The sequence below is a fragment of the Gallinula chloropus genome, assembly GCF_964237585.1.
Source record: "Gallinula chloropus genome assembly, chromosome: 1".
Taxonomy (NCBI): domain Eukaryota; kingdom Metazoa; phylum Chordata; class Aves; order Gruiformes; family Rallidae; genus Gallinula; species Gallinula chloropus.
This window is the reverse complement of record NC_140085.1, coordinates 123,032,462-123,060,060: the sequence shown is the minus strand read 5'-3', so window position 1 is coordinate 123,060,060 and position 27,599 is coordinate 123,032,462. Positions and strand designations below refer to the sequence as shown.

At 45.2% G+C, this 27,599-nt stretch overlaps 1 protein-coding gene across 1 annotated transcript in view; it reads left to right on the top strand.

Annotated features, from left to right (window-relative positions):
• Positions 1-929: 929 nt before the first annotated feature.
• LANCL3 (LanC like family member 3) overlaps positions 930-27,599 on the top strand; it is a gene marked incomplete at its 5' end in the record, with an annotated part of 32,245 nt that continues 5,575 nt past the window's right edge. Inside the window, 2 exons of the mRNA XM_084265408.1 lie at positions 930-1,475; positions 27,310-27,433. Coding sequence (XP_084121534.1) covers positions 930-1,475; positions 27,310-27,433 — 670 coding nt within the window. The remainder of the gene's footprint in view (positions 1,476-27,309; positions 27,434-27,599) is intronic.

Sequence of the window (27,599 nt, the reverse complement as noted above, 5' to 3'; positions counted from 1 at the left end):
GGAATCCGTTCAGTGGCCTAAATTTCGTGTTCCTCATAAGCTCAGCTTGGCTCACGCATGAAGGAAAGGGGCCAAAGATGGCCTTGTGCCATTGCTGGACTGCTGGGGACTCGCTTAGCTTTCCACGCAGATCGGCCTCAGGCTGCCCTCCTTTGGACTCGGCTGCATCCTTCAGCTCCGGCGGCAGCAGCCCCCGAGGGGCTGTTCGGCTGCCGGGAACAACTCAGCAGCCCTCCGGCCACCCTTCCTACCCCCCAGATCTCTCCCGCAGGCCCGGCACCCATCCCTGAGCCAAATCTCCCGGCAGCAGCGGGGTGGGAGAGGACGGAAACCCCGATGAAACCCCTTTCTTTTCCTCGGGGATCTGCCGGCGGGTCGGGCAAAGGCACAGCAGGGTCTTCGATGTGGGAAGGACGAAGCGCCTGGCAGGGCGAGCCGGACGCCAGAACCGGGCCGGCCTGCCCCACGGCTCGGCTCGCCTCAGCGCTCTGGAAACCCGGGTCAGTCACAGGCACCCCTTGGACGGTTCAGCGGCAGCCCAAGAAGCGCCCGCTGAGCGCAGATGGGGCGGCAGCCTCGGGCCCCCGCACCCGGGGCGGCAGCAGCGGCCACGCCGCCCGGGTTTGGGCGAGGCGGCGGTGACCCGCGGCAGACCCCGCGCCGGGGTGACCGGCCGATCTCGCCCCCCACCTCCGCCCTCGGCGATTGGGCAGCTGCCGCCTCGCACGCCTGCCCCTCACGGGCACCGCCGCGCACCCTCCCCAGCGGCCGACGGCCGTCGGCGGGGGCGCCCCCTTCCCGCCTCCCCGGCTCCCTCCCGCCTCCCCCCGCGCTCCCTCCTCCCCGCTCCCCCGCCCCCCTCCCCGGCAGCTCCCCGCTCGCTCCTTCCCGCCGCTCCCCGCTGCGCAGAGCGCCGCGCCGGCGGGGGTATGGAGAGCCAGCGCTGCTTCGCCAACCGCTTCGATGACTACCCGGGCAGCCCGGCGGCGGCACCGGACAGGGAGGCGGCGGTGCCGCTGGTGACAGCTACCATCGAGCGGATCCTGAGGGAGCTGCCGCCCCTGGGCGGCCCCCGCGGCTGCCAGGGCGGGCTGTACGGCGGCGTGGCCGGCGTGGCCTACATGCTTTACCACGTCGCGCAGTGCCCCCTCTTCGCGCCGTCGCGGGAGGCCTACCTGCGGGCGGCCCGCCGCGTCGTGGACGCCTGCCTGCGCTACCAGGAGGGCGGCGGCGAGGCCGACGCCGATACCCGCGCCGCCTTCCTGCTGGGCGGCGCCGGGGTGTACGCGGTGGCGGCGCTGGTCTACCGCGCCCTGGGGCTGCCCGACTTCGCCCGGCCGCTGGGCAAGTTCCGAGAGCTGAGCGAGGTCTGCGCCCCGCTCTCCTTCCTCGAGTGCGGCTCCGACGAGCTCTTCGTCGGCCGCGCCGGCTACCTGTGCGCCGCCCTGGTGCTGAAGCAGCGGCTGGGCATGGAGGTAAGGGAGGCGGCAGCGGGAGCGCCCCGGCCGGACCGGCCGCGCCGTCGGGGAGTCCTCCGGGGAGCTGTCGGCGGTCCTTCGGGCTGGCACCCCGGCGTGCTTGCCGCGGCAGGGCGGTACCCCCGCCTCTGGTCCGCGGTAGGGAGGGATGTGCCTGTGCCGGGGCTCTCGACGGGGGAAAAGCGGCTTTTCCAGCTTGCACTTTACGGGCACGCTTCAAGATGAGCCCCGGGGGAGGGGGGTGGGGGGTGGTTTCTCTAGCGGCTGCTTTTCCGCAGCCCTGGGAAGAAAAGATCTTTTTGCGAGAGGGGGCCCGGGGCGGGATGCGGTCCCGCTGCTGGGGCAGGGCCCCGGGAACCGGGCGCTCCCTCTCGCACACACCCCCGCTGCAGGACGCTCCCCGGGCACGCCGAGAGCACCCGCTGTCGGTTGCCAGGTGGTGGATTTGGCAGGAGCCACCCCGGGCTTTTCAAGAGTGTTTCTGGAAAACACCGTGAGTAAAAGAAAGGAATAGCGATGGGTACAACAGAGGAAGAAACCCTATTAAGTGGTGGTGTGCTGTGATTTGCAAATAAGGATCCGGATTTTCAAGAGGCACCTTGTCTTGCATGGAGAAGCTGGTAGCCTTGTGGAAATCTGGGCACGTATTCTGGTGCTTTTCACGAACGAGAGCCGTTGGGTTCCTTTTCTTCTGGAAGAGCGACATGCGATTGTTGGTTCAGTGTGTGCTGTTGGTTTCAGTAGCCGGGGCTTTACCCCAGGATATTGTCATTGTCACTGCTGAAATTCAGAGCTTCCACTGATTACAGGATAATAATTAATGGAACTCATTCTGTTTGCTGTGGTGCTTGTTCCTGAGTGGCCAGTGCAGTATCTGAGCGGGCATTTGCTAGATTTTTGTTCCTGTCCTCTTGTCAGGTCCGATCTATGTTTCCTCTGTTAATCACTGATTTGCAAGTTGATGTGCTTCTGGCTTGCTTTTCTCCTGGGAGAGGAAGCAACTATTACAAGTAAATAAATGATGTAAAAACAAGTGGCTCTGCCCCATCCAATACCAGTCATTGCAATCGGAAATTCATTTAATGGAGGACTCGGGAGACTCCAGGGTATCCAGAGGAAGCAAGAAGGATGTTAAGTCAGTTGAATTGCCTTGGAAAAAAATTCATACAGCACTAAGCATTTAAAGTAGCATACCATACCATACATGCTAACTGGGGTTTTTTGTATAGGGCTGTCTGACAAATATAACCATAAAATTGGTTACATTCTTTGTAACCATAACATGACCCAACCTTTCTTTCTGGCAGCATTTTCCGTGAGAGGAAAGTTTTGCAGACACATCACAGTGCTACGTGCAGTGTGCAGCAGTGCCAGCCTGAGGGGTTGGATGGTTCCTCACAGGGGAACGAACCATCCCTCTTAGCTCAGTTTGCATTGAGAGAGTCTGTCTATACCCATGTCAGTGCTCACGATGGCATCGTGACATACCAGCTGAATGCGGCAGCACCCTGGACTCTGCTGCTTCATTTCATATTGCTCCTTAATGAGAAAAATAATGATTTCTAGTCTGTGTGTACTCAGGCTTGAACAAAATTTGTGTCCTTCCCATCTAAATACAGAATTATTTTGATTAGGACATTGCCAGACCAGACCCTGCATCTTTTTACAAGTGAAGAAAAGGATGCCCAGAGAGAGTGCATGTCGTTTATTGCCCAAGGTCAAACGGTAAGCCAGGTACATCCCAGAATAGAAGCAATGTCTTGTGATTCGAACCACTGGAAAATGCTACCTCCTGTAATTTGATTGTGCACAGTCTCACATGGCTCATTGCAGCATGTTTTCTTGTTTCCCATGTTCTTTTTTTGAGGGCGCTGTGCAAACATTTCCAGCACAAAGTGAAATCCATTCCTTACACTGAAATACAGCTGCTGCTGCCCATATGGTTGGGCTTTTTCCCTCAGAAGAAGTCAAATAGTGACCTATATAGAAGAAATTGCTTGCCCTTGAAGAAAGGCTTTTTGGGCAAATTTTACGATTTATATTGTGGGTTTTGGGATTTTTTTTTCCGGGCAAGGAAGGAAGGAGGCTGTTTTATTTTAGTAAATGCCAGCTTAGCTCAGCTGCTGTGCCCTGATGTTTCAGTTTCTTGCTAAAGGGTGGTGGTGTTTTTAAGCTTCACATGTTCTTCAGAAAGTTAATGGACTGTCCTGAAGGATCCGGTCTGTTGAATAACATTAACCTCAGGTGAAGAAGGCATTTACATTCAGCTGGTTTTCTGAGTTTTAGGCTAATACAGCATTTTCCCCTGATGAATTAATTGGGAGCTTTTGCATGAGTAAGGATTATTTTAACAGTCAAGGCTTAACAGGATCTGTCTTTGATGATGCGCTGTGCTTTAGGAAGGATGTTTGGGTTTGTCCTTCCTTTAATTCCCATTAAACTGTAGCCCCTTCTTCCCAGGCAAAAATGGGTAAAATACTATTTTGGCAGAAACACCATGTCATTTGTGTGAGGTGTGTGTACTTCAGCTGTCCTTAACTGCTGTATCTTCATTGCTCAAGGGACATTTTTTTTCTGTTCTCTCTTCTTTGGGTACCTCTCTTCCCGATGGTTGGTTCACTGTGTGTTCTTGGGGAAATCTGTCAGTCCTGCTGTTAATTCTCTTTGCACAGTCTCTGCTTGCTTGTGGAAAGAGTACTAAGGCACCATTAAAATGGTGGTCACACCCCCACGTTTGGATGGTATTTTATCCCCTCAGTTTTTTCTCAGTGGTGTTTCAGTCCCATTTCGTGGGTGAGGGAGCATGGTGTGTCTCGGTAGTTGCACTTCCTTCTGGCAATGTAACTGTCAGATGGGGTAGGAAAAGGTACAGAAGTTTGAGTGGCTGCTTGCATCACTGTCTGCTGAGGTGTTACAGCCTCTCAGCGCAGCTCCGATGTTCTGTTAATAACCGGCTGAACCGGTGGGCTTGACCGACGGCCGCTAGCCCTGGGTGGCAGCAGCAAAGACCACGCTGGATAGTGGTTGTGGTGGTTTAGGCCTGGCTGGAGGCCAGGTGCCCGCCAAAGTCAGTCTGTCACTCTCCTTTTCAGCTGGACACATCTCCTAAATGTGATTCCCAGAGGTACTATGACTATCGCTGATGGGCTTGGCCTTGGTCAGCAACGACTCCGGCCTTGAGCTGGCTGGTGTTTGCTCTGTGGGGCCTGCAGAGAGCTTCTGGCTGCCTCTTGCTGGAGCCATAACTGCAGCCCCCACTCCTCCACCAGAACCCAGCCACGCAAAACTGCGACAGTGGTGTGCCGTGTGGGAGGCAGGACAGCATCCTGCGTGACTGCCTGATGCTATGGCTTCATTAAAGACTGCAGTTTTGAAAGACGCTGGGTACACCGTACAAGACCCTGCCCTGCAGTTGCAGTGGTGAGGAGCTGAACCAAGCGCACTCTGCCAGCACCACAGCCCAGCCAATTCCCTTGGGGGCTGAGCCTTGAGAGCCTGCAGGGACCCTGGGCTCTTTCATGCCATTATGTGGTTAAAGTTTCTGTCTCTATGGCAGAGCAGCATCTCACTTTCCTTCTCCACCAAGTGCCATGTCATGATTTGGTGTGTGTTTCTGAGGTGGTTGTACTGTCACCAGGAGAGTGGAATTCTGATGCTGCCTTGTTACGGGATGCCCACAAAGGGCAATGGTTCTTTCTTACAGGATTTTGTTGAGTGTAGGGCACTGCTAAAAACCGTGTTTACCCTGTCTGCTGTCTGTAACCAGAGTCTCTTTTCTCTGGGACTTCATAAGACTGAAAATCAAACTTCACCCAGTCTGTGGAAACAGAAATCACATTGTTGTGCCATGCCTGGGATCTGAGTGCCAGAGCAAGGGGTGTGAGGCAGGGCTGGCTTTAAAAGGCAGTGGAACAGACTGTTGCATGGTGCATGGGACCTCTCAGGTCCAGCCAGTGTATTTCATAATGTTCTGGGATAGAAGATGTAAATGAAATGTTTTTCTTTCAACTCTTCAGACACCTTTAGATGATATTACTTGTTCCTCAGAGTCTTCCCTCCACCTATTGTTTAATGGCTCTTGCATGTTACTTCATGGTTTTGTCTGGGTGAGGTTTTCTTTTTGGTTTTTTTTTCAATCTCAGAAAAAAATGAGAAAGTTTGAGAGGAAGGAGTTTCCTGAATCCTGCCTAGAACACATTCATTTGCTACTCTGTAAATTGGGAGGTAAATTTACTCGTGCTGAACACCTTGTTTATGAATGACACTCAATGGACTGATCTTGGAAAGGCAGATCTGCAAAATGCCCACAGAATAGATGCCCCTTTGAGCGATGCAGTGTAGGATCTCCATGTCAGGATTTTAATCTCACTTAAGCCTGAAAGGGAAGGCTGTCCTTTGAGGTTGGATTTCATTCCTTCTCTGTGCCCATAGTCCTTTCTCTCTGTGGAAAAATTTCCCAGTTTATCTGAAACTTTCTGGTATTTGAAATGTCACATAGCTTGGTGGTAGCTGGAGCTGATTTCATGATTATATTTTACACAGGCTGCTCACTCCACAGTCAGGATGTTGGTTTTTGCCACAGAGAATTTACATGAGAGAACAGCAAGGATAAAAAGGTTTTGATCTAGCCTGCCTCTTTTAAATGTACATTTTCCCAGCCAGGGTTTCTCAAACCACACACAGGGGATAGATTTTGCAGTTATGTGTTTAAATTGATGAATTTAAACTGGGAGTTGAAAATGGGAGTTTTCTAAAGTAAACAGGGAAACAAAATTATTTACATCTGAAATAGTTTGAGTTTACCTTTCAGAATTTCTCTGTTTCTCTTCAGCAGGGCAACACAAGCCTTTTCTAAACAGCCCTCACATTCTGAAATGGTGACACCTTGATAGTGGCCTCTATCACACAGTGGGCACTGAATATCCAGTTGTAGAGATAAAGTAGAAAATTTGGGGTTGAAAATGTTGACTTTCAAGCGTGTTGCTTAACTGCCAGTAAAAAAGCACTGTAGTACAGAGGTTTTGGTGTGGATCCTGCCAGGACTGGAGGTTTGATTGACACAAGTTTAGCTATGCACATTATGTATTCTGCTGCAGAAATACAGATTTCAACAGCTTATAGCTGAAGAGTGGTATTAATCTGCCATCGCCTTCTAATAAAACAGTTTTGCACAAAAGCAGTGTGATATCTCTGCACTGCTTTGTGCTGTTTGCCTATGCAGCAGCATATTTTGCTAAAAAAGCAGCCCAAGCAGTAATAATGATATTGTAATGTCAGTTTTTAACAAAAAAAAAGAAGAAATTTATTTATCCAGAAGTGTCTCTTGTATCCAGAATAGTTCTCTACTTTCCCATCCTTCTTCTATATCTTTTAAATTTCACATACTGGAAGTTAACTCTTAAACATTGTCAGTTCAATCATCTTCCTCATCATCACCATGGAGAATTTTAGGTCATCCTTTGGAGTTTGTACCACTCCTTCACCTGCAGAGATGTTGAACACAAATTGTCTTTGGCCTCTGCAGAGTAGAGCGTGATGCCTCTGTGCCCTTCCTGGCTTGAAGATGAGATGTACAGAACAAACAGCAGGAATCCGGACGTGGGTCTTTTTGTGGGAAGGGTGCTGAGCAGTTCTTTGGACCTGTGGAGTCTACCTGGTGACTGCATCTCTGGAAGCATCCAGAGCCATTGGAGCGTTTGAAGCAGAGAAGCAGGAGATCTCTCCAGCAGAGAGGTGCAGGGCCTGGGTGGAACCTACTGTACTTCACAGCAGTAATTACTTGTGATCAGTTTGGTGGCACAGTGCAGGAAGTTTCTTAAATCTATTGCATTAGCTGTTCAGATTTGTGTATGTTGCATTTTATACATATGTAAAGAAATCTGTTACAACACTGTGTTTATACACATAGCTATATTTGATAGATATGTTCTCCTTCATGACAAAGGTTAACAGTCTTTGTTTTGTTTTTTTTTTTTCATGGTTCTCACAAAGGACCAAAAGCCACAGTTCACTGTGTTAACTCACAGTTAACACTGGATGGCATAGCAGAAAGTGCATGTGTGTGTATGGTGGAGCATGTGAAGGCAGAGAAACAGGCAAGGATGTTTGACAGAAGTTGAACAGAGAAGAGGGGGGAAATAAGCCAATTAAAATTTATAGAAAACCCCAAAAAGAATAAGTTACAAGCAAAAATATAAAAATGGAAGCCTGCAGAGGGGTAGCAGAATTCAAAGATGAAGGGAAAAGGGCAAGAAATAACATAGGCTCTGATGTGGATCAAATAGCTAATGTACTTAATTTAGAAAAAGATAACTAAGTTCAACAGAAAAGTAGAAACAGGAAGAAAATGAGTTAGGGAGCAGGCAGAGGAGTAAACTGTATTTTATTGAGGAAAATTACTATTTTTGTCTGCATGTTTTTTGTTTGCCATTTTTCTGTCATCGTAATCTCTTTGCATAGGCTGATACACACACAGAAATAGCTGTCATCACATTCAGTGCTTGCAAATTCAGAGCACATTATGTAATATATTCCATTTTTTTTCTCTAAGGAATAACTGAGATAGAATCATAAAATTGCTTAAGTTGGAAAAGACCTTTAAGGTCACCAAGTCCAACTGTTAACTTAGCACTGCCAAGGCCACCGCTAAAACATGTCCCTAAATGCCACATCTACATGTCTTTTACATACCTGCCACAGGCAGGGACACCCTCCACTAGCCAGGGTTGCCCAAAGCCCCATCCAGCCTGGCCTTGAACACTGCCAGGGAGGGGGCAGCCACAGCTCCTCTGGGCAGCCTGTGCCAGGGCCTCACTGCCCTCACAGGGAAGAATTTCCTAATTTCTAATCTAGATCTACCTTGCTTCAGCTTCCAGCCATTACTCCTTGTTTTATAATTCCAGAAACCACCTTCTTTCCTCTCTCCTCCATTCAATCAATGGACTCTACTCTCTATGTGAATTCAGCCAGACTGTCTTAAAATAAACTACCACCCTGTTGTCTGGTTGTGTAAAGACTGCAGAGCAGTTTGCTCAGCCCGTAACCTCTGCCTTCAGCCTTTTCTCCAAGCAGCAGAGTTGCTCTCTAGAGATCTGAGAGGCAACTAACCTGCCCAAGTCCCGTGGCCCCACTCTGCTGCTGGAGCATCCCAGCACAGCGTGGTGTAAGGCATTTGCCATAATTATATGGGGGGGTTTGTTTGGCAGCCAACTTCTCTATTCCAGCCCCTTTAAAGAAAACCACATCAGAATTCAGTGTATGCAATTGGGTCACCATTTTTCATAAGCTGGTCTGTCAAAATGCCTCCTCGTCTGTGTCTGTCATGCAGTTTGTTCTTTGACCACGGACAAGCAGGAGATTAAGCACCGAGTGATGTTGTGTAACCTTCTGTCCACTCCATTACAGCAAAGCTCAGTGAAAACCCTCGTCAAAAACAATTATTTCTTATCTATGTTGTAGAGTTATTTTCAAGAGGTAGTTGGGGCTCCGATTCTTTCTAGGAGTAGCAAGACAAAAGAATTGAAATGGCTATTTCATTTCAGGCAAATGTGATCAAGAAGTATCTTAATAGCAGTTGAAACTGTTGTTGAGTCATTTGGTGTTTCTCAGCTTGGTGTATTTTGATGTCTGAGAGCAGAAACGTAAATCTACTGTTGCAGCAGATCAGAATTCACGATTTCCTCATTTTAATGGCTTAATATCCCTTGTCAAAGAGCGGTGGATCATGAGGAGGATGGAGTCAGGTAGCACTGAATGACCCAGGGAAAAAACCATGGCAGGTAGATACACCTTCTAGCTGTCCAAGGCATTTAGTTATTTTGTGTGGCCAGTCTTTCTCTTCACAGAGTGCTGTTCCCTCATTGGTACAATGTTGGTGCAATTGAGGATTGTAAACTGGGGGTGTGCTGGTCAAATTCAGGTTTCAGTGTCAAGGAAATGGAAGCTGCTTTTAGAAGTGTGTGGGCCTGGGGCTAGAAGCCACGCAGGACAGTGCTGCTCCTTGCCACTGGGTCAGTGCAGATGTGGAAAACGGTGGGTACTGCCTAACCCATACTGGCAGCATCCTGCAGTCTGTCTGCTCAGTCCTGACAACCAAATGGTATCCCTGCCAGAAGCAAAGAACCATGAGAGGTAGTTCAGGCTGCTATCTATTCCCTGGACAGGTGTCCCTGTGCCTGTATCATCCCCTCTAACCCTATCTTCATACCCCCTTCAGTGACTGAGGGTCTTCATTCTGCCTTGGCTGTCTGAGACATGGGTTCATTAGCTTCCCTATTAGAAAGTCTAGCCTAATGACTAATCTGAATCTTGCTGTAATTTAAGCCTGATAATACTTGTCCTGTCCATTGAGAAACAGTGAGAAATTCTGTTCCTCTTTACAGAAACTCTTCATATTTCAAGACTATTATGATTTCTATCCTTAATCTTCTCTAAACAAGCACTCCTAATCCTTCCAATCTTGCCATGTGTGTCATGTTTTCTGTACCTCCAGTTGCTCCCATTGCACTCTGCCAGACTCCCTTCAGCCTTTCCTGGAGAGTGCCAGAAGTTGGGCACATGGTTCTGCCTTTCTAACTCAGCAGAGAGATAACTTTGTGTTTCTTCCTGGTCTTGTTTCTATTTATACAGCTCAGTAAGGTGTTTGTATCTCGTACCAGCATGATACTGACTCATATCCAGCTCATGGTCTGCAATTCTCCAGTAGTCTTTCGATGGGCTGCTACTACATGGGCAGGTATTCATTAGGAAGGGCTTCTGAACAAGCGAAGTAGGTAGGGGTCATGTAAAGCCAGGGAGTCATTGAACTGCAGAAGCTGTGATGTGATTAACAAAATGAGAAGCTTCTTCAACTGGATGAGCTGTGTTTGGTTAACTCCAACTTTGTTGGCATTGGTTTTCCTTTGTTCCCTGAATAAAACTGGGAATATGTTATTCTGCGTTGTAATGCCAGATTTGCTATTTTGTATTCAGGGGACATCTGTGAAGTGATAGGGTTCCTTTCTGGAGGTATAGTTGAAGAACATTTTTGAGAGGACCATACTAAGTCAATTATTTGTCCACTGGAAATCAAGGAATAAGTGAAATCTGAAGTGCCTGGAGGTTAAACTTAATCTGTTCTTGTGACTTACTTTTGTTACTCATGTAAAGATAAAGCTCAGTATTGTCTCCCTCCATAGTTCTGTCATCTTGGGTGAGGGCCTTTCTATATATTCTTCAATTCACCAGCAGCACAAGTCAATGGAAGTGTTGCCTTTTATTTTTATAGAAATTTCTTAATAGCTTAATCGAATATCATCAGATATTGTTTGTTTTTTGTGGGGTTCTTTTTGCTCCCCGGGCCTATCCTAACAAAAGCAAAGATTGTCTTGTAGTAAAGTAATACTACAGGCAGGAGTTGGAACATGTCCATACATATTCATAGGACTCTGAGCATGTCATTTTCACTAAGGTTCTTCATCCCTTTGTAAAAATAAACCTCTGTTCCCTGGATATTTCTACTTGCCATCTGTGAAATGGCTAATGTTATATTTAATTATTTTAGTTTTTAAAGGCTAATACCGTCATTAATTAGTCAGAATTACAGTTATAATAGCAATGTAGATACACATTCCACATGTAGCTGTTAAAATTTGATCAGATGTAAGTTGGTCAAATATGAACTCAGGGAAGATTCTTTGTTGTAGAACAGCAAAACAAACTTCTTCAGGATCTTTAAATAAATATTGATTTGTTTGTTCTTGGCCTTGCAGAGCTGAATCAATCATGAGATTTCTTATTCCAGGCTGTTGTTTTCATACATACACTTTTTTTTTATTATGCCAAAATTTTTATTATGGCAAAAATATATGGGAATACTACTTATCCAACTGCTACATATCCAGAAGACAAAATGCAGACAGTTATAGTAGGAATGCATTTGTCATATTTTGATTTTGTTCTCTAAGCACTGTTATTTTAGTTAAATATTGTGAGGTAATTAAAAAAACCCACAAAACACACAGGTAAGATGAGTTAAACTGGGGGCTGAATCTAAAGATCTTCAGAGCACTAAAATCCATACCATATGTCCTTATAGTGTATCGACATACATTTGGATTTGGCACAGCTGCATAGTCACCAAATGGCCAAAGCTGGCAGGCAGCTCTGGAGATCTTCTGGTCCAGACCCCTGCTCAGAGCAGGGCTGGCAAGAGCTGTGTCTGCTCGGTTTTGAACATCTCCACTCCACGACTTCCCTCGGCAACCCGTTCCCATCTTGGGCCACCCCCACAGTACAGACACGTTCTCTTTATCTTGAAGTATAATTTTCTGTCCCTGAGCACTGCTAAGAAGAGCTTGGCTCCAAGGGTACCAGAATATTAAGAACACAGAATCACAGAATCACAAGGTTGGAAAAGACCTTTAAGATCATCAAGTCCAACCATTCCCGTCCGAAGCTAAACCATATCCCTCATCCACACTTTTTTTAAACACATCCAGGGATGGTGACTCAACCACCTCCCTGGGCAGCCTGTTCCAGGCCCCAACAACTCTTTCAGTAATTTTTTTTTTTTTTTCTATTATCTAATCTGAACCTGCCCTGGTGCAGCTTTGTGCCATTTCCCCTTGTCCTGTCTCCTGTCACCTGGCTGAAGAGACCATCGCCCACCTCTCCACAACCTCCCTTCAGGTAGTTGTAGGTGGTGATAAGGTCTCCCCTCAGCCTCCTCTTCTCCAGGCTAAACAGCTCCAGCTCCTTCAGCCATTCCTCATACGATTTGCCCTCCAGCCCCTTCACCAGCCTGGTTGCCCTTCTCTGCACTTGCTCAAGGACCTCAATGACCTTCTTATGGTGGGGACCCCAGAACTGGACACCGTACTCAAGGTGTGGCCTCACCAATGCCGAGTACAGGGGCACAATCACCTCCCCAGACCTACTGGCCACACTGTTTCTGATACAAGCCAGGATGCCATTGGCTTTCCTGGCCTCCTGGGCACACTGCTGGCTCATATTCAGCCTGCAGTCAAACAACACCCCCAGGTCGGTCCTTCTCTGCCTGACAGCTCTCCAGCCAGTCTCCCCCAAGCCTGTAGCGCTGCATGGGGTTGTTATGCCCCAAGTGCAGGTCTCTACACTTGGCCTTGTTGAGCTTCATCCCATTGGTCTCAGCCCATTGGTCCAGTCTGTTCAGATCCCTCTGAAGAGCCTCCCTACCCTCAGGCAGATCAACACTTCCTCCCAGCTTAGTGTCATCTGCAAACTTACTGAGGGAACATTCAATCCCTTCATCGAGGTCATTGATACAGATGTTGAATAAGACTGGACCCAGGACTGAGCCCTGGGGGATGCCACTCATGACCGGCCTCCAGCTGGATTTTGTTCCATAGCAGGTAGGAAAGGTATCTGGCAAAGCATTTTAAATACGTGAAGTTTGGCTTAACAGGCTGGGCTTGCAAAACATATTTTGTCATCCCTAGGTCCAGAAATACCTGGCGAGGCCTTCCTGCCTCACTTCGTACAGTTCGTCCTGCAGGCCTGCAGGGAGCAGTCCTGCAAAATGACAAGTGACAAGTGCAGCAGGAGAGAAGCAGGGCACTGAGTGCTCCCTCGGCAGCAACAACACGAGGTAGTCTGCAGCATGAGGTAATGGTAATGCCCATTAGTTAATTGTACAGCACTCTGAGACCTTTGAATTCAAGGTAATGGCTAAGCTCAGGGAATGTTTGTTTACTGGTGGACGTGGTGGAAGGGTTTGTCTTGTTGCTTTTAGTCCTCTTCCTCCTTTCCATGTGGGGTTTGACTCTGAGAGTAGTCTGAACTGTGCCTTTTGGCACATCAGTCTCTTTCCCAAAGCATGCTTGGTTTATACAGAGTCACAACTGAGACTAAGTTGCGCAGAGGGAAGATTGGTAACACTTACCTAATTTTATTATGGCACCAAATGGCAATCTTTTCACCAGGAGAAAAGTACAGATGCTGATCTGATTACTTAGCAAGTAAGCTGTCTTTTAAAGAGCACAGTATCCCACGCTTCCTCAGATGAATCCCATGACTCTTACTCTGCCCTTGAAATGTGGCAGTATTGAATTATAAGTGACTCTCCGTATCTGAAGTATGACTTGAATTGTATGAGGAGTTGTGGGCGTATTTCCAGGCAGTGCTAATGGCACTGTATGCCACTGGAAGCTCTTTTGTTACTGTCTTTTGCTTCAGAACTGTCTTGGTTGATGTGCCCAGCGGGATCTAAGAGCCACATACAGATCATCAGGATTTTTACAACATCAGACTGCTACCACAGTCTAAGAGCAGGGTAAAATTCAGATGACTCAGAGGACTCGATCACCTTCATCTGATTTTCCTGCATTAGGTTGTCAGCGTTGTTGTTGTTGTAGCTTAAGTTGATGTTTCATTCAGCAGCTTACTGGCACGGCACAAACAGCCCATCGTCACGCAAAGTAAAAGTGGCCCGACGCCAGCACGGAATTCTCTAGAATTACCTGTGCTTGAAAGCAATGCTGGTGCCACTCTAAAGTGACTAATTTATGCTTGGAATAGCCTCCAAATGCTGCTGTTTTGTCGTTTACCTCATTTAACTAATTTCACAGGTAGCCACATTGTTCCTTAGCGGCAAATATTTAGACATTCTTCTAGATGTCACATGCCTCATAAATATCTGTGTAACAGAGCAGCACATACAAAGCAGCATGACTTAGAGGAATAAAGAAGTCTTGTGAGACAAACAAGATGTAAATAACAGAATTATAAAATTAGCGTCTGATGAAAGAGCAGTAGCCAATACCCTGTTTACATTTGAATAGGGCTTTTGATGCAGTGTCAAAGATAATCTTCCTTGAAAACTTAATTCGTGCTGGCTTGGATGGGGACATTGTGGATTTGGAATTGGCTGAAAGACCACAAGCAAAGCTAATCGTAACTACTAATAAGGGGCTGATGTAGGAACCAGCCTTATTTATTATCTTCACTAATGATCCAGAAGAGGCAGCTCACTGGATAAGAATTACTTGGGCTTTTAAACTGAGACAAGTGCCAAATATGATACATGGGCAGAGGGAAAGTATGAAAACAGCTCAAGAGTGATTAAAAAATGAGCGAAAACAAGGTTTATTTTTAGCAGTACAAGCGCATGTAAATGGGGAGAATTATCTATAAGGCTTATCCTCTATGCTAGGAAGAAACTGAGATTTAAGTAAGCTGAACATGACAGGGCCTGAGTTACTGGTGCACTCAGTTCCTGTGAGTGCTGGCATACTGCCTGCACGTGTGCTGCATCATCGTTTGTACATCTGGGTGTAACATGATAGCACATTGGAGTTCTACGCTTCCTTTAATGTAAATTAATGTTACGTTCCTTTGCATTTATTCTGTGTGGGAATGAGCAGCTGGTATGAATGAAAAGTCATAGCCAGTCCTGATAGAGGTTAGCACAACATGACATCCAGAATGCCAATGAAATTTTGAACTGCCTACACAGGATACGCCTGAATGTCCAAGGCCTTGTGCAACTCCTTCCAGTTGCCTTCCCTCAGAAGTAGCAGTTTGCACTCCATCTCACCCACTGTAACTCATGTCTACCTCCTCCAAGGCAGCGGAGGAGCTGCAACTGGGGAGCACATCCCACCCGGCTCCTCTCTCCCTGTTGCAGTCTCTCATGGTTTGCTGGAGCTGCTCTTCTCACAGGGACCCAGGCAGGGTCTGGCTTGCTGTGGAGGAAAAGCGAACTAAGCATCATGTCCTTTCCCATCAGCAAGGATGGCGTGTGTCCACCTCTCATCACCCTTACAGGTTTTAAGACCAAACTGGGCTCTGAGCAAATTACAGTCCAAATGGAGGTCAGAATCTTTTCCTTTTTATATGCAGTAACCTTGAGATTTCATCACTAACCTGATAATTCAAATCCACATCCCTTCTTTTTCTGACACAGTGCAAGAATTTGGGCTGATGCCTCTAAAGCCGAGTGTGCTGATGGCTAGAGCAAGCCTCCTTTATTGCAGATTTGATTGAAATTGCTTCTGTAAAATAGTCGAATGTTCTTCAGAGCCAGGCCTGCAGAGAAGTGCCCCAGGCTCCAGTCTCCAAGGTCAGTCTGTTTCTTCGTCACCCAGAGCGTAAACATGGAGAGAAACTGTTCCTGCATGGCCAAAACACACTAATTGCAGAACAGCTGTAAGTAACATTTTCAAACTGTGTTACATACAGCACAACAGGAGTGATGTTCAAACAGATGAATGCTTCCACTTGCTTGCCACCAGGAGCACAGTAGTGTCCAAACAAACGTTTCTTCTTTGGGATGTGTTTCCAATGCTCCATCTGGTTTATTATCTTGTACCAGTACTAGATGACTCAGAGTAGCTGCACGGGTGTCTGTGGAAGGGAATTAGGAAACACGTTGTCTGTAGCATGCCTAACCTCCATTTTTAAGGACCGGCTTCGTGCTCTGAAGCACAAGGCTTTACTCTTCTGGGAGATGACTTGCACCACCTGCCAGGAATAAATGTTCTGACATTGTAGTATTTGATGAGTTGAAAGGTGATAAAATATTTTCTTAAACAAGGTAGATTCTGAAGAATTGTGATTTAATTCAGTTGGAATAGTGGGGCACTCCTGGCAGTTAACCCACATATCTTTCTTAAAAAATTGTCACCTTGACTGTAGAGAGGTTCGGTCGGTTTGTTAAAATTCCACAGTGCAAGTGGACTCTGTTAAATTCTGCAGACATAAATTCCCTAGTTTACTTGAGTCTTGGGTGAGCAGAGATACTTTGTCTTTAAACCTGCTGCTTTTCATAAGCTATCATTTTGCTCTTACATTACAATTTAAAGTAACTTCGTGTTCTTTATCCCATTAACGTTGCAGTCTTTTTAGCTTTACGTCTGAGGAGATATTTTTACTGGTCACTAAAATGCCTGTTACTGCATGATTTTTATTTTAATCTATTTTTTATTTTATGGAGAACAGACCTGGAGAAATACCAGAAGAAGGAACAAAGCAGTGACTGCTAAAGAAGCTTTTTAATGACCATTTCCATATTACTCCCATGCATCCCAACACTTTTTGTTTGCTTTGCACAGTGCTGCAATACACCAAGCAGAGATTTTCACTGAGCTGTTCACAGCACTATGCAGATTGTCACATATAGTTTAGGTCCTTCTCTGCCGTGAGTGTAAGATTTTGAAAAGGTCAAGGACTCCTCTGAGGTACCGAACCGTTACAACTGTGCCTGTATTATACGGTCACTCTCAAGGCATTCCATGCATCCCCTTGTATCATCTTAATATATAAACCCAGATGTATGGATTTTAAATGAGGAAAAAAACCTACAACATTGGAAGCATTGTGGTTGGGAGCCTCTAAAACTGACAGCAACCGTGTTCTTCCTGAACCTTAAATTGAAACAGATGAAGAGAAGAATAATATTTTGCTTTTCTGTGCTTCTGTAGTTCATCTCTGCAGGTTTAGCACAGTGACCAGCTATAACGTCTTACATGGACAGTTTTTCTAATGCTACTTTCTGCAGCAGAATTAAATAGCATTTGGTACTACTGGTTCTGAGTGGAGAGCAAAATATTTAGGGTTTGGATAGAAGAGCACGAAATGGATGCTTTAATAAAGGCATTGGAAGTAGACTGGGAATTGTTGCAGGGAGAAGATAAGAGGATTGGATGGTGATGAAAGATGAGGAATTCAATATCATTAGCATAACGAGGAAGAAAACATAGGGCTGCTTAGTAATGTATATAATGAAGCCTCTGTCTTTCTGTGTTTCAAATGTACCCAGACTATTTTGTGAGTTGCAGCCATGTAAACAATGCTGAATAAAACACCGAGGAAGCCAGAAGCAGGAGGAACAAGCAAGTGATGATACCCAGCAACCCCCTTCATATGGATAAGTAAATGGATGCACGGTTGCTTGCATTGTAATATTTGGTTAGCTGAGAAGTGGTAAAATGGTTTTGATGGGTGTACTCCAGGCCCAATCCTGCAGTCCTGACACAAAAAAACTTTCCCCTGGAAAACAGTGGAAATTTGACCTGTGTCCTGCAGTCGCAGCTGCATCTGTGAACCATGACCTAGCATAGCTGCTTGAAAGGCAAACAAAATCCTGTTACACTGAGTATCGGGCAAGATCAGATAGTTCTGTCCAGTACATTTTGCTGCTGGGTGTATAAACGTCAGCCTTTCATTTTCTTGCTAGGTTTTTAGTTCCTCAAACAATGTATTTGCAGCAGCAAAGAAGCTTTACAGCCAGAGTGTAAGGCTCTGCCTCAACACAAAACATAAATCGTTATTTGGAGTTCTAGCTGCAGGGGAGCAGTGACTCATATCCCAGCTAAAAATTTCTAATCCTCTTTCATTTAGATATGGAAGGCGGTGTATTGCCCAGCTCCTCACAGGAAACAATCTCTTTGAGAATCTTTGTTGACAGGAGTTCCAGGGAGAGCTGCTGCTTACAGGCACAGCTTTGGTCAGTAGAGGCGTAGGGTGTACACAGCCTTGAATTGAAGAAAAAGCAATGAAAACCCCAAATATTTTTGTTGTGCAGAAGTCGTGCATCCCACATTGGTTCAGAGCAATGAATGTGAATGCATCTGCTAGTCACTTCCCTCCTCACCAGCTAAAATGAGAGTAGGATCAGTCCTTGAAGAGCTGCATCTGTTTGGTTTCTCTGCTCCACTTCTGCAGATGGGTCAGCGTTTCACTCTGCCAAACAAGCCACAGTCCTGTGGTCCTAATGTAAGTCTACCTCAGACAAAAATTTTAATGGTCTCAATAGACTATGAGCCAGCCCCATGGTGTTACTGGTAAGACAGGGAATAACAAGAATTTACAAAAAATAATTACATGGCATAAAAATCTTAGCTTATTGATCTGATTACTAAGCAAATTATTGGACTCTATTTCTGGGGGTCCCTTTTTGCACCCACGTTAGGTATTAGGCCAACTGTTAAAACTTCCAGCATTGTTTATAGAATACTTCCAGGAGCAACACCACCCAAGTCAAACCCATTCAGGTCAAAAGCAGCATGAGTGGTCTAAATACATGAAATTACTTTGACAAATGGAAAAAACTAAATACTGCATGAGATTGAAAAGCTCTTTTCCATCACTGTGGAGTGATTAAGATGATGGCATTACTTAAGATGAGTTGAAGTATGAACATCCTTAGAAATATTGTCAAGGAACTAGCAATCAATCTTCCCCTGTCCCCTTCATATAATTTTTTTTATTATATTGCATAGTTGCTATCAGTGTAATCTTTTAATTTTCTTAATCTTTTGTTTTGTGATCTCACGTGAACAACATAATTACTGTTGTTGAAACAAGTGAAACTTTAATTTTATATACAGTCACAGCTGGAAATGGATAAAACATTGTGTGACCACACAGGTTCTGTGCAGTAATTTGGTCAGAGAGAGGCTTTAGTAAAGGGTGCAGTAGAAAAACATTTCATCATCTAAATATGCTATATGCAAACTGCTGACTCTTTTCACAGAATCACAAGGTTGGAAAAGACCTTTAAGATCATCAAGTCCAACCATGCCTGTCCTGTGCTAAACCATATCCCTAGGTACCTCATCTACCCGTTTTTTAAACACATCCAGGGATGGTGACTCAGCCCCCTCCCTGGGCAGCCTGTCCTGGCTGTGTCCCCTCCCTTCTCATTAGCAGGGCAGTATGAACAACTGAAAAGTCCTTGATTGCTTGGCAACAACTAGAAACATCTGTGTGTTATCAGCACTGCTCTCATCCTGACTCCCATTCCATCCACTACTAGAAAAGAAATTAACTCCATCCTAGCCAAAACCAGGACAGAAGTGATAAACAGTGCTCTGGTCCCTTTGTCCTTCTTAACCAAACAGTAGTTTGAAGGAACTTTATCAGTCTCCCATAGAAAACCTGACTAAGTTTCTCAGATTGTAAATTTTGGAGATGAACCAGAGATGTCCTCGTTCCCTCTTACCCCCTGCAACAGTGCTTTCCAGTGCCTGACTCCACGTCTATATTTAGTGGCACCTTCAAAATTAGCTGTGTCTCCATGAACTTGGCAGCACTACAATTCATAATCTTAAGAGGTCCTAGCATGAACATCTCTCTTCTCAGAAGTAAACGCATTAAATACTATTAGATCAGTGCCCTGTCAGATGCTGAGTGCTCCCCTTTCCAGATGAAGTAAAGGAATGAAGGAATGGAAGTGTCCAGTTCTTTCTGGAGACCTCCAGGACATCTCGAAATACAGCTCAGCAGCTTCCTTTGGTTTCCATTTTCATTTGTAGAACTCTGAAGCTTCAGGTGGCTTCCCTGTGAAAAATACTAACCTTTACTGACTGACTGGAGATCAATTTATGCTTGTATCAGGTTGACCTGCAGATGTGCACAAACACTAATAAATACATTTTTCTAAGGAGCAGCCTGGCCCAGTTCCCAGTAGAAACAGTGGTGTCCAATTAAACTGGACTTGTGTCATTTTTGAGTTCAGACTAAAGGTGGTGAGTGGTTACTGCAGTGTTTGGAGATGATCTCTTGTCCATGTTACAGAGTTTTTATCTTTCACAGAGGCTCTTTCTTGAATCCTTTTGCTGCTACTCAGGATCTGGAAGGATGGAGTATCCTTCTTATGCCTCTGCATAGGTTGCATGCATCAGCCAGTTCAGGCACCGGGGCAGCTTTGCTGCAAGAAAAGTCAGCAGAACAGATGAAGGGATGGATTTACTTCCAAGCAACCAGCAGACCCGCTGTTAAGGGGAAGTAAGCTGTTCCAAAATACACGGGCAGAGCAGATGTTCCCTGCTTGCTGGTGTAAAAAATGGGATGGGATCTTGGGGCAGCACAGCTACAGCACACTGGGCTGCCTGTTACTCAAAGCAGAGTGCAAAGTGGAAGGTGTTTATCATCGTAATACAGAATTGTCAGGGACACATGTCTCCAGTGCAGGAGGAGAGAGATCTCCCATCAGGGTGTGATGGCTCCATGCTGCAGTTTTTGGCATAAGCTAACGACAGGACACGTGTACTGATAAACTTTCTGACTGAGACTACACAGAGTCAAAGGATTTCCCACTGATGAAGAGGTTTTTACATAAATAATCTTCCTCCTACCTGTGCAGGGAGCATAGATGGAAAGAAAGCAGTGTCTGTGCAGCACTGATCTCTGACTGGTCTGCAGCTGTCAGAAACTGCTCTGGAGTCTGGTTGGAGGGATGGTAGACAGACAGGGGCTCCAAACAAGGATTTGGATCGCAGGAAGGTCATCACTGATACATCTGTTTTGGCCAGTTCCCAGGGTCTTTGCCCCCAGAGTGGCTCAGCAATGCATTATGAGGATGGCAATTAATAAATAAAAAATAAAAAAGAAGAATTTTACTTTTTTTTTTCTGAAAAAAATTGGAGTAGCCTTCTGTGATGTAGAAGCAAGCCTCTCCAAGAAACATTGGCTTTGTCTCTCAGTTAATTTGCAAATCTTATATTTTTACTGTTTTTAAACATGCTTTCCAATTCATGCTCTTGAATTTGCATGCAATTCTAGGGAGAGATGCTTGAAATTAAATTGTTGGCTCTCTCTGCTCTGTAGTGACTCCTACCCTCTACTAGACAGAAGAGAACATGCAGCTGGGGTGCAGACAGCTGCCACTTGAAAGCTGTAGCACAGGAGTGCATCCCAGGGTACCTCACCTTTTCCATGATGGGATATTTCCTCCTGAGCACTTCCGCATTCTCTTTCTTGGTTACTTGAACTGCTCTGATTTGTTCCTGCTTCAGTTTCCCAGCAGCAGAGTGTATGTGTGTGTGCTTGTGTTCCCTGAGTTTTTCAAGTAAAGAGGGTGACAATGACCTCTTGTTTCCTCCCAAGACTGCAGCTTGGAGAAGAGAAGGCTCTGGGGTGGGACTTTATAAGCAGCCTGCCAGTACCTGAAAGGTGCCTGTAAGAAAGCTGGGGAAGAACTGTTCATGAGGGCATGTAGCAGTAGGACAAGGAGCAATAATTTTAAACTCAAAAAGAGGAGATTTAGGTTGGATATTGTGAAAAAGTTCTTCAATATGAGGGTGGTAGATCATTGAAATAGCTTGCCTAGAGGTGTAGTGAAGGCCCCATCTCTGGATGGGGATGGGCTTGATGGGGCTCTGAGCAACCTGACCTGGTGAAGTTGTCCCTGCTTACTGCAGGGGTGTGGCACTAGATGATCTCTAAAGGTCCCTTCCAACCTTACACATTCTATGATTCTAAGACCTAGGAGAGTTACTATGTCAGAGCTAGATCCAGCCATACCCTACTGCAGCTGAATGAGAGATGTTGGGGTTGTCATTAATGGGGGGGCTGATATATAGCAGAGTGTAACCGGAGAAATGTGTGTATTTTCCCTCTCTCTTCATTAACCCAGGATAGTGGGAGCTTGAAGAAAGGCCCATCGCTGTTTTTGACTTGAAACTGTCCGATGTTTAAGTTGAGACACAGTGAGTAGAGATGCTCATTGCATTTGACCTACTGTGTAGCATCACCAGCTGCTCTCAGCCAGCCTCCTAGCTGCAGTAATGGTTGTGCTCCATCCTTTTCTGCAACGCTTCATTTGCAGCCGTGTCTGAGTTTTTCCCCTTCTGAAGGACAGCGTTAGCAGCAGAGTTTGATGGGGTTAGTGCTGTGCAGTCCTGGCGAGTGAGGCCAGTGGAAGTTTTGTACTCTGTTAGTAATACCAAAAACACTGTATTCTTTACCAATAGTAGGATTCATCAGCAATAAATGCAGCCTTCAGTTTCTGATTGGACTCCTGATCAGTGACCCATGAAACAGGATAGGACTGACATGCGGAAACAAGGGGAAAGCCACAACCCCGCCCCCCCAAATTTACATCTTAAACCCCAGCAATACCAATGGGATCTCTAGGGAAGTCTGTTTTACTCCAGACTGCAGCCAAATACCATTTTCCAGTGAACTGACACACTCACATTGGTAGTTGTGCTGACTCTGCACACACCGTGGTGTGGGTGTGCTGATACGAGAAATTTGGGAAAGCATGCACTGCAGATAAAGTTCTGTCCGTGGTCCTCTTACAGCATGACACATACTGCATTAGCAGCAGCAGCAGGACCTCAGGGGCTAATCCCAGTCCTTGAATAGAGTTTCCAGGAGATTAAAAAAATTGTTTTTTTTTAAAGAAGGGTGTACTTGGCACTGCTCGTAAGGAAGGCAGGCAGCTGCGCTCTTGGGGCTGGGTATCCCGCTGTGCTGCCAGAGATGCATCAGTCAAACTGGAATAACACTAGGAGGAGGCAGGCCCCTCTGTCTCTGTACCTGCTACTCTTCTGTGGCTTCAGGTGTTGGCCTCATCTGAAAGAAAAAACAACAGGCCATGACATTGCACGGAGAGGTGCCTGAACAACCCCAGCCCCTGCCTTTGGCAGGAAAAGATCAAGCTTAAGGACTGAATTTAGCATCACACACTGATGTCAGGGATTATTAAGATACCAGTTTGGCTCCAGTGCCTTTCTGCTTGATTCAGCTGCCTTGCTGACCACAGGCATCTATTTCTCCTTACAGCATTTCTGGGTATAATAACCAGTTGACAGGCTCCCTCTGCTGGGCTCCCCGCATAGGAGAGTAGTGGCAAAGCTCCTCTTGGCTCATTTGTGGACTGACCCATTTTTTTTTTCATCTTATTTTTGCCACTTTCTACAGCATCAGGAAAAGCATATGACCAAATTAATGTATATGGCTTTTTAGAAGTGTGTCAGGGAGAGGTCTGGTGCGTTAGATGCATATTAATTTGTTTATATGCACAGAGGAAGGCTTTGCCCACAGTCACCTCAGTGCAGGGGTTGCCTCCTAGGAGCACTGATGCATCTGTAACACCGTAATGCTACTTGGCATGCAGCAACGCCTTCTGCTGCTCAGAGGGGAGAGAGCTCTAAGGAAGTACAGTCAGATCTGAAAAGTGTGAAGGCTTACAGCCTGCAGTGTTACGTAGGAGTGGTTTTCAAAAGGCACATCAGGAGCCAAGGGGCTTGTAGCAAGCCTTCAGAGGAATGATGGAGTGCTGAAAACGTTATTGTCCTCAGAGGCAAAGAAGAGCTTCCTGCTCCTTTCTGCCTGATCCTCAAGGTCGAGATGTCTGTCTGTGGTTTTTGAAATACGTGTCTTAGGCCCAGCACCATCATAACCAATACAGCACAAAACCTCTCTTAGCAGCTTAAAAGTTGCAAAATTATTTACTTCCAGCTGAACATTCTTAGGTTGAGAGAGACTACTGACAGCAGCCGAGGTCGGTGTTCTGTCATTGCTGTGTGCGTAGCCCTTCCTTGCTGACTTCTAACAGGGGTTTACTGAGTAAAGTACCTGCCCTAAATAATTCCCAAGCCTGTGGACTGCCTCAGTGGGAGAAGGCACGTTGTCTGCAGTGGCACTGGAGAAAAATGGAGACGTGTTAGAAACAATCACAAGGCTTTTTAACCATAAGCTGGGCTCTGAGGCACAGGCAGTGGTACAAATCCAAAGTATTATGGTGCTGCTTAAGTGTTGTGCTTAAAGTAAAAGGTATATGGGAATGCAGCTGTCACCTATGTGAGTGGAATGGTTATTTAAGAGCACACAGTATCACTGGGCAATGATGTAAAACAGAAAAGAAAGAAGTCCACTGACCAATTGGCAGGGACATCGCAGGGGAAATATGGAATGTATGTATTCCGAAATTTGACCTAGTGAGGAGACTAAAACAAACTCTTCTAATGTGATAGGTTGTGGTAACTTTAAAAATACAGAAAGAGTTAGCTGAAGTGTCAGTAGTGTTTTGACTAAGTGCTGATATGATAAAGAATAATTTTACCTACTGTGTAGCCAGCTCCTATGAAATGACATTCAAGAAGTTTCTCAAAACTGTGCCGCTCTCAAGCATGAAACATTTTTCTGGGTAGCATATTGTCATCTTGGCTTTATTCTTCATCAAAGCATCTGACAGCTTTCACCAGAGGACGTGATATCAATATGCAATTTATCCTTTCAAAGCCTTTGGGATGATCAATCTATTTCTTTGCTGTCCCTAATTAAACATATTGCTTCAGTAATTCCCAGGGGCAAGGAAGCATTGTGACTACACTGAAATGAAAATTAACTTTGTAGAACCATGGCTACAGTGTCTGTGTTTATGATTAATGTATTCTATGATTGTTGTTTTGCTCATAAGATTTTATGTGTTTTATTAAGGATTTGTGAGGGAGCATATAGAGACCAGCCACAGTCTTGGCAAGGTAAAAGAAATGTGAGGAGATTTTCACACACCTAGATTTCATTGAAATAAAATGTAACAAGCCAATGGAGATCTTAAATGTGATCTCTGATCATTCAGTCTTTGGATAGGCCACTGGTAATGATGGTGAGCAAAGGTCTCTGTTCCAGCCAACCCCTTCCTGCAATAAGAAGCAAATATTAATCCTTTGTATTTAAGTGTTTTTGGAACCAGGCAGCAGCCCTACAGGACCTGTGGGTTGAGGCACTTGGTAAGAGGTATCTGGAGTGAGCACAAAAGTTTTCTTATTTAGTTAGCTCACTTTCTTAGGTCACATCTTCTGCCTGCCTCAAGCCTACAGGTCAGTCCAAGTGGCCAGAGAGGGGATAGGTTTCAAGACACACAGCCCATTTTCTTTTCCATTTTCTGTGGTAATGTGGAAGTGGGTCAGGGTAGGTTGACTTCTATCATCCATTCTAATACTGATTTTAAATATTGTTTTTTATCTGGCTTTCCATGTGGACTTTTCTTTTGGTTTTGTTCTTGCATTCCTAAAAAGGGGTGATGTTCATTGGAATATTTCATTATGCCAGCCATAAGGGTATACTACCTATACATTTAAGTAATCATAGTGCTTAAGTGTTTGACTTTCTATACTTGCTTTAGGTGAAAAAATGGTGGACAAGGCATTTTTCGATAGCTGGTACTTCTTTATGCAGCATTATGCAAGGCTGGTTTTGGGTGGAAGTTTAAACTGACTGAAAATTCATCAATTTGAAATTGTTATTACTTCCTTTTGGATATGGAATGCACTGAACATAAAAAATAAGCTTAGCAAAACATGGTTTGTATTGAAAACCAGTTGTTTTATGAAGTACAGGAACCTCTGCGTACAGAAAATGAACTGATTATGATTTTTCTAATCAGCGTGCCTTTGCCTTCCACAACTACAACGGGGACATCTTATCCTCCACATTTATTTTTAAAGGGTTACCTTACTATTCCTTTTATGAAATCCAGGATTTGGAGAACTAGGTCCTAAACTGCAAGATGGCAAAATCAGAGTTCCAGGGAGAATGCAGTGTCTCACCGAGCCCCTGATCTCCTTATTTCCTTAGGATTTAAACCTTTTCTTTAAATTCAGTGGAGCTAAAACAATTCATTTAAAAATGACTGGAAATGAGTGAAGTCTCCAGATGTTAATGGCTTGTTTACTTCTACTGCAATAACATTAAAGAACACTAATCAAGATCAGAAGTAGGTTGTTCTCCAGGTTGTACAAATATCATAGTCATTCGGAGCAGCTGTGATACAACGCTTGGTTATCAGGGAGAAAGGTAAGATAGACAAACAGGATTTTGCAGCCATTAGCTTTCAGTCAAGTTCTAAGTGACATTAATTATCCGTAGCATCCTTTACATGCCAAATGAGAGAATAGAGTCTATAACAGATGCTGCCTCCATACTTCATGCTAGCAGCATTTTTTGAGCTTGAAGCACTGTAAATCCTGTGATGATACAAATTATATCAAAATCAAATATGTTCAGGAACATTTTAAAGACATTATCTTGATGTTCCAGTGAGTGTCAGCATTGCTGTTTGTCTTGTCAAGGGTATTTATACGGCCCTTTTTCTTCTTTCTGCCTCATTTTGTCTTTTTATTTTTCTTTCTCACTTCTCCTTGCACAATTTGAAATACATTTTGGCAAAGCACAGCTGGGATACAGGCTTTCCCCTCAAGCCAAAGCACGGTTTTGACTGCAGAAGGTTAATGGCCTGGCTGTTGGTCTGCACAGTACAGACGTGGCTGTCGCAGAGGGGAGGTGGTGTATCACGGAATTGCCTATCACTGGAGCTGCAGCTAAAACCTGTGAAGCCAATTCCTCCCTGAGGGCTTTAGGCCAGGAACTTGGGAAAGTTTTCCTCTGGGGAAATAGATGATTTGTCAGTTTTATTTGCTTTTGACACTGCTAGGAGGGAGGCATAGGTTGTTTCTGAAGGCTGCGTTGAAGGCAGCGTTGGCCTGTTCACAATGATAAAGTCCTGTTTTTTTGGTGTAAGAAGGCCAGATTCGGTTACCAAGGTCTTTCTGAACTCATGCATGTAGTGTTGATTTTCATAAAATGTACCTTCTTCCCTGCTGCTTCTTTTTATGTTGTCTGAGAAAAATATGCCTAGCTCAGCAGGTCCCAATAGGGCCTGTAAGATTTACTTCTTAGCTGGGTTTTCCTTTGTCTTCTCGAAATGGCTGTGCCTCCAGTCTGTTGTTCCCCATCCTGCCTGGTGCTTGTCATCAGCTTCCATCAGGCTGATGGATCTCTGGGAAGAAAAGGCAGGAGCTCTTAGGGGGCCTCTTTTCACCTCATCTGTGCAGCTCAAGATTTGACGTTCACTTTCCTGAGACTGGATAAAACTCTCTTTTTGAGAAACATTATATAAATGTACTATTTTGCACAAGGAGCTCTCAGCAATGATGTAATACATTATGGTGTGCTCCTAAGATTAAATGCAAAACTTTGTTTTGTGCACCAGCAAAAAACAAAAAGCATTGTCCTGCAAAATGTCTTATAAATAAATAAGTATTATAATGGACTTGATGTTTGTTTTGATGTTTCTGTTTAGGTGCTGACCCCAGCACAAATAAAATCCATTTGCCTGGCCATACTAGAATCAGGAAAGCAGTATGCAGTGAAGAAGAGGAAACCATTCCCACTTATGTATTCCTACTATGGAACAGAGTATCTTGGTAAGTAAAACACACCAGCTACCTTCAGAGTGACGCTGTGTGTAGATGCACTTTAGAAAAGAAACACATGAAACCTACAGCGTGGGGTTTCTCCTGGCTAAGTGGGACTGGGGACCTGGAGGGAAGGACTGATGCTGCCTAGTGCTGAAGAACATAAGAGGTGTTC